We start from the raw sequence: 15,274 nt of genomic DNA on the forward strand, positions 1-15,274 counted from the left end.
CTGCCTCTTGAGGAGATTGGGCTTTTCACTCCCCCTTCAGTTTGGAGTAACAAAAACATCTGTCACAGATAAGTAGACATTCACATACTGTATCTAAGTGCATATTTGGCCACGGAGTGCTGCATCCATAAGATATACTGTTAATCAAGGCAACTCTAAGGGCTTGCCACAGCAGCACACAATGCATACTAAAATACTAAGCCACCTCTGGTACCACCAACAACTCAAAACATGTATCAAATTTCCCCCTTGGGGAACAATAAAGTTAACTCAATTCAAAGTAATATACATCAAAATACTCCAAGGTGTACCGGGGTGTTTATAAAGCCCAGGTATTGTTATTTGGCATGCCGAGAGAGTGCATGTCAGTCATGATGACCTTGTCATATGACCCCTGCCCCCACTCTCAGACCCCACAGTAGAGGTGGTGAGCGAGATGCAGGACCTGCGGGTGGCTGAGGACAAGCCGGCTGAGTTCATCTGCCAGTACTCCCGGCCGGTCCAGGCCCAGTGGAAGAGAGATGGTCGGCCGTTGCAGCCTGACGGCCAGAGGGTGGTAGTGGAGCAGGACTGGACCGTGGCTCGCTTGTACATTAGACACGTGTCCACCGAGGACAGGGGGAGATACTCCTGTGAGGCAGAGGGGACCTGTGTGGTTGCCTTACTTGAGGTGGAAGGTGAGCTTCTCTCCATTTGGAAAGAGCACCTTGCTATTCTACCCTTCCACTGAACTTGTAAAAATGTTCGTTGTTGTTTTCAATTATGAACAGCAGATAGCGATTTAAAGTAGGTATTTTTTTATCCTTTAATTTATACCATCTTTCCCCCCACCCCTCTTTAGCAGGCAAGGCTAAATGATAAATGTACATGACTTCTAAATAGGGCCCTTGTTTCTCATGGTCAGGTCACATGCACAGGAAAAACTCGTGGCCCTAATGTGAAAATGGGGCAAAAGTATTGTAAGAAAACAAAGCATTGTAAGACTCACCAAAGACTGCATTGACGTCCCTGGCAGGTCATTTCATGCATTGTGTGTGTGTGTGTGTGTGTGTGTGTGTGTGTGTCTAGCAGTTTTAGCAGGTTTTCATTGTGAGGTTCCGCTTGAATAGCAGCAAGTGTTAAGCATAAAAAATCCACTTGACCTACAGGCCACCGTGAACCTGAAAACCCCACAAAAGCTTGTCTTATGACACATTCTCCCCTCTCAGTCAAAGCTATTCTTTTACAGTAAACTGCCCTCTCCCTGCTCCCCTCTCCACCCATACAGCCAAACCCATTGAAATCCTACAAGGCTTGGAGAACATGGACACCATTGATGGTGGGGAGGCCCTATTCGAGTGCTCTATCTCTCGTTGCGAGATCAAAGACTGCCACTGGCTGATTGGGGGCAAGCCGGTGAAGGAGTCGCCCACCACGGAGATCGTGTCCTTCGAAAATGGACGCCGCCACCTCTTGCTGCTCAAGGATCTGCACGTTGGAGACAGCTGCAAAGTTACTTTCCAAGCCGGCAGCGCAACAACCTCCGCCATGCTCAACGTCAAAGGTGTGTCACCCCAATTAATGTCCAACTTTCAGTATGTTTGTTTGTCAATTAGTCACCCCAGTTAATATCCCCTTATGTTTGTTAGTTCCTGTTTTTTCTGGGAGCGTAAGTCTTAGGCCTGGTCTACTGGTGGAAATAACATACTACAGATGAAAATAAGGAAAATCTGCCTGCAATTGCTATAGGAACCGAGACTAGCATTAGTTTCTGTATATGTAACAGTATTGTGAGTCTTGAGTTTGTTAGGCATTATATGACATGGATTTTGTGTGAGTAGGCTGGCAGCTGGATGTGGTGAGTGGTCTGGAGGATAAGGTAGCTGTGGTGGGAGAGACTCTAGAGTTCAGCTGCAAGCTGACTGAGCCTGTGCCTGAGGCGGAGGTAGCCTGGTACTCTAACGGAGCCGAGCTAAAGGCTGATGACACCTGGGGCATGAGGGCCGATGGCTGCTCCTACCACCTGGTGCTTAGACAGACACCAGCCATGCCACCACAGGAGATCACCTTCGCTGCCAGGGACGCCATCTCCATGGCCAAGCTCACCATCATCAGTAAGTGTCTGAACAGCCATTTTGGAATCAATAATAGAAGCGTTCTCCAGGGAAGTGATTCTCAATTCTGTTAGATCCATTTGTCTCTCTTTCTCCTATTCTCTACATTCAGAACCACATTCCTGTTCATGTTAAATACTGTTGAAGTTATATGGCTACAGGTTAATCTGCCTCACCTAAAGCCCATTCTGGTGGGAAGCTCCTATAGACCACCAAGTGCTAACATCAGTATCTGGATAACGTGTGAAATGCTTGATAATGTATGTGATATCAACAGAGGTACATTTTCTGTGTAATTTAAATATTGACTGGCTTTCATCAAGCTACCCACTTAAGAAAAAGTTTCAAACTGTAACCAGTGCCTGCAACCTGGTTCAGGTTATCAGTCAACCTACCAGGGTAGTTACAAATAGCACAGCGTTGAAATCATCAACATGTATGATTGACATCTTTACTAATACTGCAGAAATTAGCTTGAAGGCAGTGTCCAATCCATCAGATGTAGTGATCATAATTTAGTAGCCATGTCTAGGAAAACCAAAGTTCCAAAGGCTGGGCCTAATATAGTGTATAAGAGGTCATACAAGTTTTGTAGTGATTCTCATGTGGATTATGTAAAGAATATTTGCTGGTCTGTGGTTTGTAATAAAGAGCAACCAGACGCTGCACTTGACACATTTATGACATTTCTTATTCCAGTTACTAATAAGCATGCACCCATTAAGAACATGACTGTAAAAACGGTTAAATCCCTGTTGATTGATGAGGAATTTAAGAATTGTATGGTAGAGAGTGATGAGGCAAAAGTTATGGCAAATAAGTCAGCAGAACTGAATGGCAAACGTACTGCAAATTAAGAAATCATGTGACGAAAACTGAATAAAAACAAGAATAAACTATGCCATGAAACAAAAATGAATGATAGTAAAAAGCTTTGGAGCAACTTAAAACCTCTTTGGGCTGAGATCCCGCTAACGGGATCGATATGACAACAGCCAGTGAAAGTGCAGCCAAATTCAAAACAACAGATATCTCATAATTAAAATTCCTCAAACATACAAGTATTTTACACCATTTTAAAGATACACTTCTTGTTAATCCCACCACAGTGTCCGATTCCAAAAATGCTTTACGATGAAAGCAAACCAAATGTTTATGTTAGGTGAGTGCATAGTCACAGAAAAACAGCCATTTTTCCAGACAAAGAGAGGAGTCACAAAAAGCAGAAATAGAGATAAATTAATCACTAACCTTTGATCTTCCTCAGATGACACTCATAGGACTTCATGGTACACAATACATGTATGTTTTGTTCGATAAAGTTAATATTTATATAAAAAACCTCAGTATACATTGGCGCGTTATGTTTTGTAGTTCCAAAACATCCGGTGATTTTGCAGAGAGCCACATCAATTTACAGAAATACTCATAATAAACATTGATAAAAGATACAACTATTGTGCATGGAATTATACATACACTTCTCCTTAATGCAACCGCTTGGTCAGATTTCAAAAAAGCATTACCGAAAAAGCACACCATGCAATAATCTGAGTACAGCGCTCAGAGACCAAAACAACCCAAACAGATATCCGCCATGTTGTGTAGTCAACAGAAGTCAGAAATAGCATTATAAATATTAACTTACCGTTGATGATGTTCATCAGAATGCACTCCCAGGAATCCCAGTTCCACAACAAATGTTTGTTTTGTTCGATAATATCCATCATTTATGTCCAAATACCTCCTTTTCACGGCGCTCGATCACTAGGAGCAGACGAAAAGTCAAAAAGTTCCGTTACAGTCCGTAGAAACATGTCAAACGATGTATAGAATCAATCTTTAGGATGTTTTTAACATAAATCTTCAATAATGTGTCGTGACGTTGTATTAGTTAATGTGACGACTGTTGCTCATCGAATGATTACAAGTTTCTAATTACGTGATTAACTGAATCAAGCAATTATTAACTCATTAACCTGGGGCACCATGGGAAAACTAGCTTTTATTGAGTTTCTATTTCCCAAATTAACTCAAAGAATATCAGAATATCGATTTTACAACAGCCGCTAATTAACCAGTTTCCTCTACTAATCTCGTTCTGAACGTCGTATAGCCCATGAATCTGCACGGACCCGGGTCCCACCAATGAATTCGTACCACACCAATCTTCGTTGAATATTTATTTACTAAAAAGCTAAAATGATGATAAAGATACACATAGACAAAACACATTATAGGCTATTGATTAGAACTTAGTATAATGGGCCAACACACTATGGTGAGTGTTACCCACAATGGGAATTTCAAAAGAGAGAAAAAAAGAAAGTACACGAGAAATATAAGTTTGGGTGAATTTGTCAGCTATGCTTATTCTAACCCTAGCCTTGCCCCAAACTGCCGCTCTTATGGGTCAGAATATAATGATGTAATTACGTGGGGATGATCGCCGAGGATTCTCTACGTGGACCGTTCTGCTGTTCGATGGCGCACTTCTCCTGCGCAGCTCCCTGCTCGTCCTCTCCATGTCAGTGTCCTTTTTGGCTTAGGAGTCTGTTCCCTCACCCTTTTCTCTGGAAGGGGTCTTCTGAGGACAGACAGCTCTGTAGCTCAGAGCTCACAACATAGGAATGAAACTCTTTAGATACCACGATTCGATGGGAGATGGAGGCTAGGTGGTTCGACTTGAATTCACCCGCTTAGACACAGCTACTCAGCCGTAGCTTGGGTAGAAAAGGATTTCTTTGTCCTCAAACTTGCGTTGCGTTCTGGGTTCATTGACTTTTTTAGACCTTGTTGCAGCTGGGGTCACGTAGTCCTGCTGTAAATTCTATACTCACAGGTTTTATAGCCTTGGGTCAGAAGTGGGCATAGCCGCCTTTAGGGCGATTTTCTGGGCGTACCAAGTTCATGAGGCAAGGTCCAGATTTTACTCAAGTCCAATTTTAGACAACTAACTTAACATTTCATCTCCCCCAAAACATTCCCTTTGATTTGGACATTTTCCACACAATGTATAAACATCAAATATGTACTAGGAAAACTCTTCATGTTGCAATGTTTTTGTAATAACGTCATCTATTAACCTTTAATAACAAAACAAAAATGACATACATTTTCATATTCCATCTATCGTCAAGACCACCATTGTGGCTGACAAAAACCATTGTTCCAAAGTCCCTTTAGTTCATGTTTAATGTTCTGAGGCTGGTTCTCCATAGTAACAGGACAAAGGAATTTGTCTGTGGCCTGAGATTTACCAGGGGCGTGAGGGTCCATAAAACCCCCCACATCTTCAGTCCCCTAGATCTCTCCTCCTCTGTTGGGGTTGAGAGATAATCTGTAGGGTTGTGGTCTCCTGTAACCTGACCTGATCAGGACGGTCATGATAACTCAAGATAACTCTCACATGAAGTCTCGTGGCCAGCTCGTGACTCTCTGGCAGACCTCTGACTCATTCCCCTCTCATTCGCCCCCACTTAACAGTAGAAGCATCAAACAAGGTTCTAAAAACTGTTGACATCTAATGGAAGCCGTAGGAAGTGCAATTTGGCCCCATAGATACTGTGCATTTGATAGGGAAGGAGTTGAAAAACTACAAACCTCAGATTTCCCACTTCCTGGTTGGGTTTTGTCTCAGGTTTTTGCCTGCCATATGAGTTCTGTTATACTCACAGACATCATTCAAACAGTTTTAGAAACTTCAGAGTGTTTTCTATCCAAAACTGCTAATCATTTGCATGTATTAGCAACTGGGCCTGAGTAGCAGACAGTTTACTCTTGGCACCTTTTTCATTCAAGCTACTCAATACTGCCCCCAGCCATAACAAGTTAAATTAAATTTTAGGCAAAAAAGCATACTCAGCTCCATCATTCATCGAATCAGATGCCTCATTTATCACAAAACCCACTGATATTGCCAACTACTTTAATGATTTTTTTCATTGGCAAGATTAGCAAACTAAGGCATGACATGCCAGCAATAAACACTGACACTACACATCCATGTATTCTGTCCAAATTAGGAAAGACTAGCATTGTAATTTAGAATTCCGTAAAGTGAGTGTGGAAGATGTGAAAAAATTATTGACAATGACAAGCTACCGGGGTCTGGATGAAAAATAGCGGACAATATTGCCACTCCTATTTGCCATATCTTCAATTCAAGCCTACTAGAAAGTGTGTGCCCTCAGGCCTGGTGGAAAACAAAAGTCATTCTGCTGCCTAAGAATAGTAACGCCCTCTTTACTGGCTCAAATAGCCGACCAATCAGCCTGTTATCAACCCTTAGTAAACTTATGGAAAAAATTATTTTTGACCAGATTACAATGCTGTTTTACAGTAAACAAACTTACAACAGACTTTAAGCACGCTTATAGGGAAGGACAGTCAACAAGCACAGCACTTACACAAATGACTGATTGGCTGAGAGAAATTGATGATTGTGGGAGCTGTTAGATTTCAGTGCGGCTTTTGGCATTATTGACCATAGTCTGCTGCTGGAAAAACATATGTGTTATGGCTTTACATTCCCTGTTAATTTGTGGATCAAGAGTTACAGTGCCTTGCGAAAGTATTCGGCCCCCTTGAACTTTGCGACCATTTGCCACATTTCAGGCTTCAAACATAAAGATATAAAACTGTATTTTTTTGTGAAGAATCAACAACAAGTGGGACACAATCATGAAGTGGAACGACATTTATTGGATATTTCAAACTTTTTAACAAATCAAAAACTGAAATATTGGGCGTGCAAAATTATTCAGCCCCTTTACTTTCAGTGCAGCAAACTCTCTCCAGAAGTTCAGTGAGGATCTCTGAATGATCCAATGTTGACCTAAATTACTAATTACTGATCTAAAAGATCATGGGGGCGCTAACATTAATGATATGCATTTTATCTCTCGTGGCTCATAGTGGAGGAGAGATTGACTTCATCACCACTGGTTGACAAGTGTTGACATTTTGAGTGCACCAAGCTGTCTATTTAAACTACTAGCACACAGCTGAGACACCCATGCGTACCCCACAAGACATGTCACCAGAGGTCTCTTCACAATCCCCAAGTCCAGAACAGACTATGGGAGGTGGACAGTACTACATAGAGCCATGAATACATGGAACTCTATTCCACATCAGGTAACTGATGTAAGCTGTAGAATCCCAATTATTCTTTTTTATACACCTTATGGAACAGCGGGGACTGTGAAGAGACACACAGGTACAGAGACACGCATACACACACAAACAATAGCACTCTACAAGCGCACATTGAAATAACGTTGTATGGTGTTATTATACATTTTGTATTGGAGATATGTAGCGGTGTGCTAATGCTATATGATATTTTGTTTGTGTAATATAAGTGCTTTGGCAGCAGCTAATGGGGATCCCTAATAATTACAAATACAAATTCCTCTCTCTTCAAACCCACCATTGACCCACTCTCCTTTTTATAGCTGTTCCTGACCCCCCGGAGGACCCAGAGCTGGTCAGTAAGAGTAAGCAGGCGGTGACCCTGTCTTGGTTCACACCCCTCAGCGACGGAGGCAGCCCTATTTTGGGCTACAGGGTGGAGATGAGGCTGGCGGACAGTGTCCTCTGGCTGCCGTGCCATGCAGAGCCTGTGTGTAACACAGAGTTCTCTGTGGATAACCTCATCCCAGGGAGCGGCTACAGGTTCAGGGTGGCAGCCATCAACAGAGCTGGGACAGGAGAACCTGTCCAGCTGCCTCAGAGCGTTCAGCTGGGTGAGTTGGCTATTTGATGAGCTCACACCTTAGCCAAACATATATATCTCTATATGGCTCTGTCTCAAGCCCAGCACTTTGAACAACCTAATTATAACCTAGTCCTAGATCATGTATGTGTTAGTTACACCATTTAAAATCTAGGAGAGTCTAATACATTTCCCATTGGCATGAATTGCATCTGTAGTGTCCCATCTATTGGAAAAAATATAACTCAATCAACAACCAATCAATCAATCAACGAACAGTCAATCAATCGTTTTGGTCCATAGAGGCTCCAGTGACAGTGACCCAACAGTTGGCCTGTCCAGACCTGCAGGAGGGTAAGATGGCCCGTGTGGCTTGTGACCTCTCTGCTGAGGGCAGCTCGGTCACCTGGCTCAAAGACAACAAGGAGGTGGAGTATGGGGTCAAATACCAGGTCACCACAGAGGGCAAGACACAAGTGCTGCTGATCAAAGACTTTGAGTCTGCTGACCAGGGTGTGTACACCTGTGTGGCCTCAGACGAGGCAGAAAGCTCCCTTAATCTCAACCTACCAAAAGGTACATATGCCCAAACAAACCAGAATATTATACCATGTAATTTTAATTTTGCTTTTCCATTCGCCCACATGAATTTATTATGAAACTCTTGTAAGCCATTCTCCTCAAGCCAAACTGGAAGCTTGGTGGAGATGTGTTTGTTATTTGAGGGTAAGTTAAGGTAAGTTCATCTGCTAGTTCTAGCAATCAATCAAATCTATTCATAAAGCCCTTCTTATATCAGCTGGTGTCACAAATTGCTGTACAGAAAACCTCAAACAGCAAGCAATTCAGGTGAAAAAGCACGGTGACTAGGTAAAACTCCCTAGAAAGGCCAGAACCTAGGAAGAGAGGAACCAGGCTATGAGGGGTGGCCAGTCCTCTTCTGGCTGTGCCGGATATAGATTATAATTATTATCAGCTAGTAATGGTGTGAGGTGAGCTCCTTCTTTCAAAGTATACATGAACACACTACTCCTATCAGAAAATAATTTAATCCCATGGGTAATTGTCACTACATGATCAACATAGTTCTTATAAATGTAGTGTGTGTTGGGGCTGCTATATTGTAGAGATGTCCATTTGCTGCATATAGCATTCCATTGTGTCCTGGTTGTAGGTGGAGATGGGGTTCAGTTGGAGGAGGGGGCCCAGCCCAGCCTGCCTCCTGAGGCTGCCTCCGAGGGTGACGTCCATGCACTGTGGGAGGACCTGGCCAAGAAACGCCGCATGAGCCGAGAGCCCACCCTTGACTCCATCTCTGAGCTGCCTGATGAGGAGGACAAGGAGCCCAAGACACCCAAGGGACCAGTCAAGGAGAAGAAAGCCCTGGAGAAGGAGAAGGTGGGGGTGAAAGCCCTGGAGACTGAGAAAGTGGATGTGAAAGCCCCGGAGAAACAAAAGGTGAAAGAAAAGGAAAAGGTTGTAGAGCATGTCATCGTCCCTAAGAAGAAGGTGTTGGAGCCAAACTTGTACACCAGCTCTGAGGATGAATCCAGGCCTCCAACACTGGTTTCCTACCTGAAGAAGAGCAGCAAGTCCTCCCTCTCTGTGAGTGACCAGACAGATTCCATCTCCACTGAGAAGTTCTACGCACAGTTCAAGTTGAAAGAGGCGACCACAGTCCAACAGACTTCGGTCCAACAGACCTCATCTTCAGTACAGCAGATCACAGCACAGACCACGGACATCACGGAGGTCGTTGATGAGGAGGACGAAGAAATGGGGCTGCTGGATGCTGCTGTAAAGATCCAGGCTGCCTTCAAGGGGTACAAAGCCCGCAAGGACATGCGTCCAGTCTTCAAGGACGTCTTCAAGGACCAGACCAAGGAACCCAATGGCACCATCCACCTGGAGTGTGTGGCGGAGGGCAAGCCAGAGAAGGTGCGCTGGCTGAAGGATGGCGAGCACCTGGCGGACGGCAAGCACCACCACATTGACATCTACAACGATGGCACCTGCTCTCTGGTCATCACCGCCATAACCACCAAGGACACGGGTGTCTACACCTGTGAGGTCACCAACAAGTTCGGGGTGACCACCCACAGCGGCAAGGTGACGGTGGGCTTGGCGCGGGAGGCATCTGGAAGGAGGCCCCTGACCATGGGCTACAGTGCCGACAGCGAGGCGGAGAGCTCGTCGGCAGAAAGCGAGATGGACGAGTCTCTGAGGCAGGCTAGCAAACGTCTTCGCCGCCTCCTCCGCACACGCCTGCCGGCCACGTCGGAGGAGGAGTCGTTTGTCAGCTGTGATGATGAGGCTGAGCTGCAGGCCCCCGACCCCAAATCGTACCGCGAGGACGAGCGATACATCTACATCCGCTTTGACAAGCGGTCTGAGGCCCAGGTGGCGTCTCAGCGCTTCAAGGAGATGTTCACGGCCCAGGGGGTCCCTGTGGAGACCACCATCCAGGAGGCTGGACCTCTCAAAGTGGAGCTGCGCATCATGAAGATGGGATACACTCAAGATGGCTCTGCAACACCCACACAGGAGAAGCAGCTGCCTGTGTTCATGACAGGAGCCCCCGGTATGAAAACCAGAGAGTACAATTCTCTGTACGCCTTGCTGCAATTAAGTTTGATGCTGAGATTATACCATATAATTAAATAGGTATTTAATGTATCTCTATCGGTTATACTAAGTCATTTTGTCTACCATTCTATTTAGTAATCTAAATTAACCAGTTAAATCACAAAAAGACTAATGCCTTTGACATTGAAGTAATGTACATGTAATTTATTTTGCTTGAATAATATAAATACATGTTTCAATGTGTTTAAATTCCAAACATTAACAGGAGCCTTTGCTTGTTAGCTAAGACGTTACGTGTGTACTTGCTAAATAAATTGTCAAATTGTCCTCATCCAGGCTTTCATCTTGCTTTTCATGGTGTATTGTGTGTTCCATGTGGTTATACTACATTACCTTTTCTGTCTTCGTGTGTGACCTAATGTTAATTTTCTCTTGCCCAAACAGTTTGTCTTTCAGTCATATCAGTGTGTGTCTTCATTGGTATGTTTGTTTTGATGTAGTGTCCTCAGTTATGTCCCAAACATTTGTTTGTTTGTGTTTGCTGGAATTTAATGGTTGCTTCAATTTCTTTTTACCCACTTCTTTCCAGTATTGACACTATATATCCATACTATCGTTCTAGTCACACTTACCCTCCATTTCTCCTCATGCTGTTCTGCCCTGCGGTAGTCCTCAGTTTTAAACATGTTTGTCTTTGCTCTCCTTGACCCACTCCGTTCTAGTATTGATACAATCCTTTCCATCCAATAATCCTCACGTTGCACTGCCTGCCTTTACACCCTTTTATATCTGTGCTTTTTGTTGTACTGTAAAAGCAAATTATAAAGAAATATATATAGATAATCCCGGTCAGTAATAATTACACATGGAATACCAGTGAAATGAATCCCCTGCATAATGAATAAAAGCTCCTAATTTATTGTTGTGCCTAACTGATTGTCCCGGTCTCTCCCCCAGCGGCCCCAGTCTTCCTGACTGAACTCCAGAGCCAGGACGTGCCAGACGGTTACCCGGTTAGCTTTGACTGCGTGGTGATTGGGAAGCCTCCACCCAGTGTGCGTTGGTTCAAGGATGGTAAGCTGCTGGAGGAGAACGACCACTACATGATCAACGAGGACCAGGAGGGCTGCCACCAGCTCATCATCACCACCGTGCTGCCCTCTGACATGGGCGTCTACCGCTGTATGGCTGAGAACACCAGCGGCATCGCTGCCACCAAGGCTGAGCTCAGGGTCGACAGTGAGTACAGAACATATAATATTGATTGGTAGGTTGGTCATTTTGTTTGTTATTTTGTTAGTTATGTTGTTTTTGTCGTTGGTTCTTTTGGTTATTTCGTTGTTTATTTAGTTGATTATTTGGGTATTTAGTTGGTTGGTTGGTTGACTGTATGCACAGGATATCCTCATCCATGTTATTTTGAGAGTAATTGTGTAATGCATCTCTCTTTCCTCAGTGTCTTGCAGCTCAGACTACGATACTGCAGCTGATGCCACTGAGACCGGCTCCTATATCAGTGCCAAGGGCTATATGTCTAGGTGAATGAGACAACTCTTTGAATGCAACCTTCTTTACAATGGAATCCTGATTCCTAATAGTACCTAAAACGTTTCTCTGGTCATGTTACTTCTTTACTGACAGCTTTACTTTCTTCCTATCCTCTCCCCTCAGGGAAACGGAAGCCTTTGAGTCTGTGGTAGAGGATGAGCAGATGCCACAAGTACTGGATGAGCTCCATGATGTGCACGTCAGCCCAGGCTCACCCATCGCTAAGATGCAGCTGAAAGTCAAAGGTTGGTCTGTGGGTTACTCTCCACCTCCTCTGCATTAATCAAACCCTGCAAGACTAAGTTGTCTCTGCTCAGTTCCTTCAGAGGTCGATAACTTAAATAGAGAATAATTAACTTCAGTCATGTGTACCTAGATCTGGTAAAAAAAGCCAAGTAAACACTAAAATCAAATTGTATTTGTCACATGCACCGAAATGCTTACTTACAAGCCCATAACCAACAACGCAGTTCAAGAAATAGAGTTAAGAAAATATTTACTAAAAAAACTACCGTAAGTAAAAAATACAATCAAATCTAAAAGTAACTCAAGGATATTAGATAACGAGGCTAAATACAGGGGGTACCGGTACCGAGTCAATGTGCGGGGGTACAGGTTAGTCAAGGTAATTTGTAAATAGACTATGCATAGATAATAAACAATGAGTAGCAGCAGTGTAAAAACTACTGCCCCCAGAGGCAATTTATTATTTCTGCCCCCAGGGTCAATAACTAAGTGAGTTGCTTACTCTTTGTTGATATTTCCCAGGGTTCCCTAGTCCAAGGGTGTACTGGTTCAAGGACGGCCACCCGCTGCGTTCCTCAGACAGGATCCTGCTGCTGGACAAGCGAGATATCCACAGCCTGGAAGTCCTGGAGGTGAAGAGGGAGGACACAGGAGAGTACTCTGCCTACATCAGCAACGCTGCTGGAACAGCATACTCCTCTGCTAGGCTGCTGGTTCTGGGTAGGTCTACTCATGACTGAAAGGTTTATATTGAGAGGGATTCCTGTCTTCTACTTAGGATGATGTATTTAGTCTGCATTATGATATGTGTGTTATTGTATACACAACATAACATTCTTGTATTTACTGAAGAATTCATGGTTACCCTCTCAACAGGTCCAGGAGAGCTCACGCCTGTAGAGAAGCACGGTATTTCATTATGATTTTATAATATTCATTGATTAATTCATTTATTCATTCATTACTGCTTGCACTGTTGCCTATAGCATGTCACATTGTTCTGAATTTTGAGCTACGTAATGATGACGCTTTTCTACACCCATGTTTTACTTCCTAGATCCCAAGGTGCCTCTGGTGCCACCCCGCTTCCTGGAGAGGTTCAGCAACAGGAAGGTGAAACAGGGAGCCAGTGTCACCATGTCTGTCAGAGTGGAAGGTATCTATCAACAACACTGAACTCATATATAATGATGGTATATTTAAGCAATAAGGCACGTGGAGGGGTTGTACAGTATATGGCCAATGTACCACGGTTAAGGGCTGTTCTTATGCACATCACAACGCGGAGTGCCTGGATACAGCCCTTAGCTGTGGTATATTGGTCATATACCACAAACCCCCAAGGTGCCTTATTACTATTATAAACTGGTTACCTACTTAATTTGAGGAGTAAATGTTTTTTCATACCCGTGGTATAACATGGCTGTCAGCCGATTCTCATTTAGGGCTCAAACCACCCGGTTTATAAAACATGTTATAAACTTGGTAATTTGTGTCATGCCTAAGAACAGACTTTAGCCGTGATATATTGGCCATATACCACACCCCCTCGGTCATTATTTATTAATTATAATATGTGGGTACGTTTTTGTTTTGTAGTGTGACGCTAAGCTAGAGAAACAACAACTTCAACCTCAGATTGTTTTGGCATGTCGTAATTGGTTTCTATAGCCGCAGTAACAGTACAGTATATCTCTCAACCTTGGCTGAGAGTTGACCAAGTCAGAGGAGCAGACCCAGAATCAGTAACGCGTCCTATGAGAGATACGCTTCCATAAAATATATTGTCATTTATCATACAGACACGCATGCGAGTCCACAGACTACTGTTTGATAAGACTATTCATCATACACCATGTGAATTCCCAAGTCCCACTATCTATATGTCTGCTCTCCAAGGTTCTCCCACCCCAATGGTGACGTGGTTGAAAGAGGAGTCTGCTGAGGACGTGTTGTGGATCAAGCCAGACACTAAGGGCTACAAGGTGGCCAGCTCAGGGCGCCAACACAGTCTCATCCTGATGGATGTGGGCTCTAAGCATGCAGGCACATACACCTGCATCGCCACCAACAGGGCCGGACAGTCCATTTGCACTGCCCAATTTGAAGTGGAGGATGGTGAGAAACTGAACGATACACTGTACTTGGTTTGTTTGTTTGGATCCCCATTAGCTGTTACTATAGCAACATTTCTTGAGTCCACAATACATATTAGAGAAACAGCTAAACATACTGACACATGCTTTTCTAATCATACATAATCTAAATTAATGTAGGATATGCGTGGCAGACAGCGAGTTCTAATGTGAAACATTCCTAATGTATTATCTGCTTTCCGTTGTAGCACCACGACCAAAGGAAGAGACCACAATCCCTCTGGGGATTACTATCAGCCCTCCAGATGAAGATGTTGGCAGAGGAAAAATGCAGTATCTAGGTGAAGTTGGAACAGAAGAGTTCCTTATGAAGCTCACCTCCCAGATCACTGAAATGGTATCTGCCAAGATCAGCCAAGGTGAGTGAAAATGTGTCATGGGCTGTTCCATCAAAGGTCCAAAATAGGGCACAGTTAGAACATTTTCTTATTTGATTTAAAGAAATATTATTCCACTCTTTGTGTTGATTTAAGATCAAGTAAATACACTTTTTGATTTGATGCAAATGTATTTCGATTTTACATGTAACTTATAATGACTACTAGAATAGATTAAAGTACTGTAATATTAATATCTGGTAAATGGGGATATAACGGTCAAATGCATCCTGGTGTATTTTACAGTCTGTGCTTTTATTGCAGGCTAAAACATTTGAATCTGCTTGTCTATGCTAATACAGAAAATGTTATTATAGTGTTTAAATAGCATAATAAAATATATATGTATATGTCTCTAATATTGCCATTGATCAAGTCTAAATTCAAATTGTATATATACATTACCTTTGTAATGCTGTCATAAACACTATAAGCTATCTGTCATAACACTTCATCACAGTTTATGTAATGTTATGACAAGTTACTCTCATCCCACATGCAGTACATCAGGCAAAGGGCCAACTAACACACCAGCGTTTGTTGGATACA

The 15,274-nt window shown here is 43.3% G+C and overlaps 1 protein-coding gene across 50 annotated transcripts in view; it reads left to right on the top strand.

Moving 5' to 3' along the window:
* Positions 1 to 15,274, top strand: part of LOC110530483 (obscurin) — a 92,102-nt gene that overhangs the window by 62,994 nt on the left and 13,834 nt on the right. For 37 of the 50 annotated variants that reach the window (XM_090182507.1, XM_090182520.1, XM_090182523.1 and 34 more), the window contains 14 exons: positions 411 to 677; positions 1,268 to 1,543; positions 1,821 to 2,093; positions 7,553 to 7,843; positions 8,116 to 8,388; positions 8,987 to 10,393; positions 11,356 to 11,637; positions 11,855 to 11,936; positions 12,070 to 12,191; positions 12,715 to 12,912; positions 13,069 to 13,101; positions 13,250 to 13,348; positions 14,092 to 14,310; positions 14,537 to 14,707. In XM_090182507.1, the coding sequence (XP_090038633.1) occupies positions 411 to 677; positions 1,268 to 1,543; positions 1,821 to 2,093; positions 7,553 to 7,843; positions 8,116 to 8,388; positions 8,987 to 10,393; positions 11,356 to 11,637; positions 11,855 to 11,936; positions 12,070 to 12,191; positions 12,715 to 12,912; positions 13,069 to 13,101; positions 13,250 to 13,348; positions 14,092 to 14,310; positions 14,537 to 14,707 (3,993 nt within the window). The remainder of the gene's footprint in view (positions 1 to 410; positions 678 to 1,267; positions 1,544 to 1,820; positions 2,094 to 7,552; positions 7,844 to 8,115; positions 8,389 to 8,986; positions 10,394 to 11,355; positions 11,638 to 11,854; positions 11,937 to 12,069; positions 12,192 to 12,714; positions 12,913 to 13,068; positions 13,102 to 13,249; positions 13,349 to 14,091; positions 14,311 to 14,536; positions 14,708 to 15,274) is intronic. The other 13 variants (XM_090182537.1, XM_090182543.1, XM_090182529.1 and 10 more) reach the window with 2 other exon arrangements.

Source organism: Oncorhynchus mykiss, chromosome 8, assembly GCF_057628025.1.
Source record: "Oncorhynchus mykiss isolate SJ-2025 chromosome 8, ASM5762802v1, whole genome shotgun sequence".
In the NCBI taxonomy this organism is placed as follows: domain Eukaryota; kingdom Metazoa; phylum Chordata; class Actinopteri; order Salmoniformes; family Salmonidae; genus Oncorhynchus; species Oncorhynchus mykiss.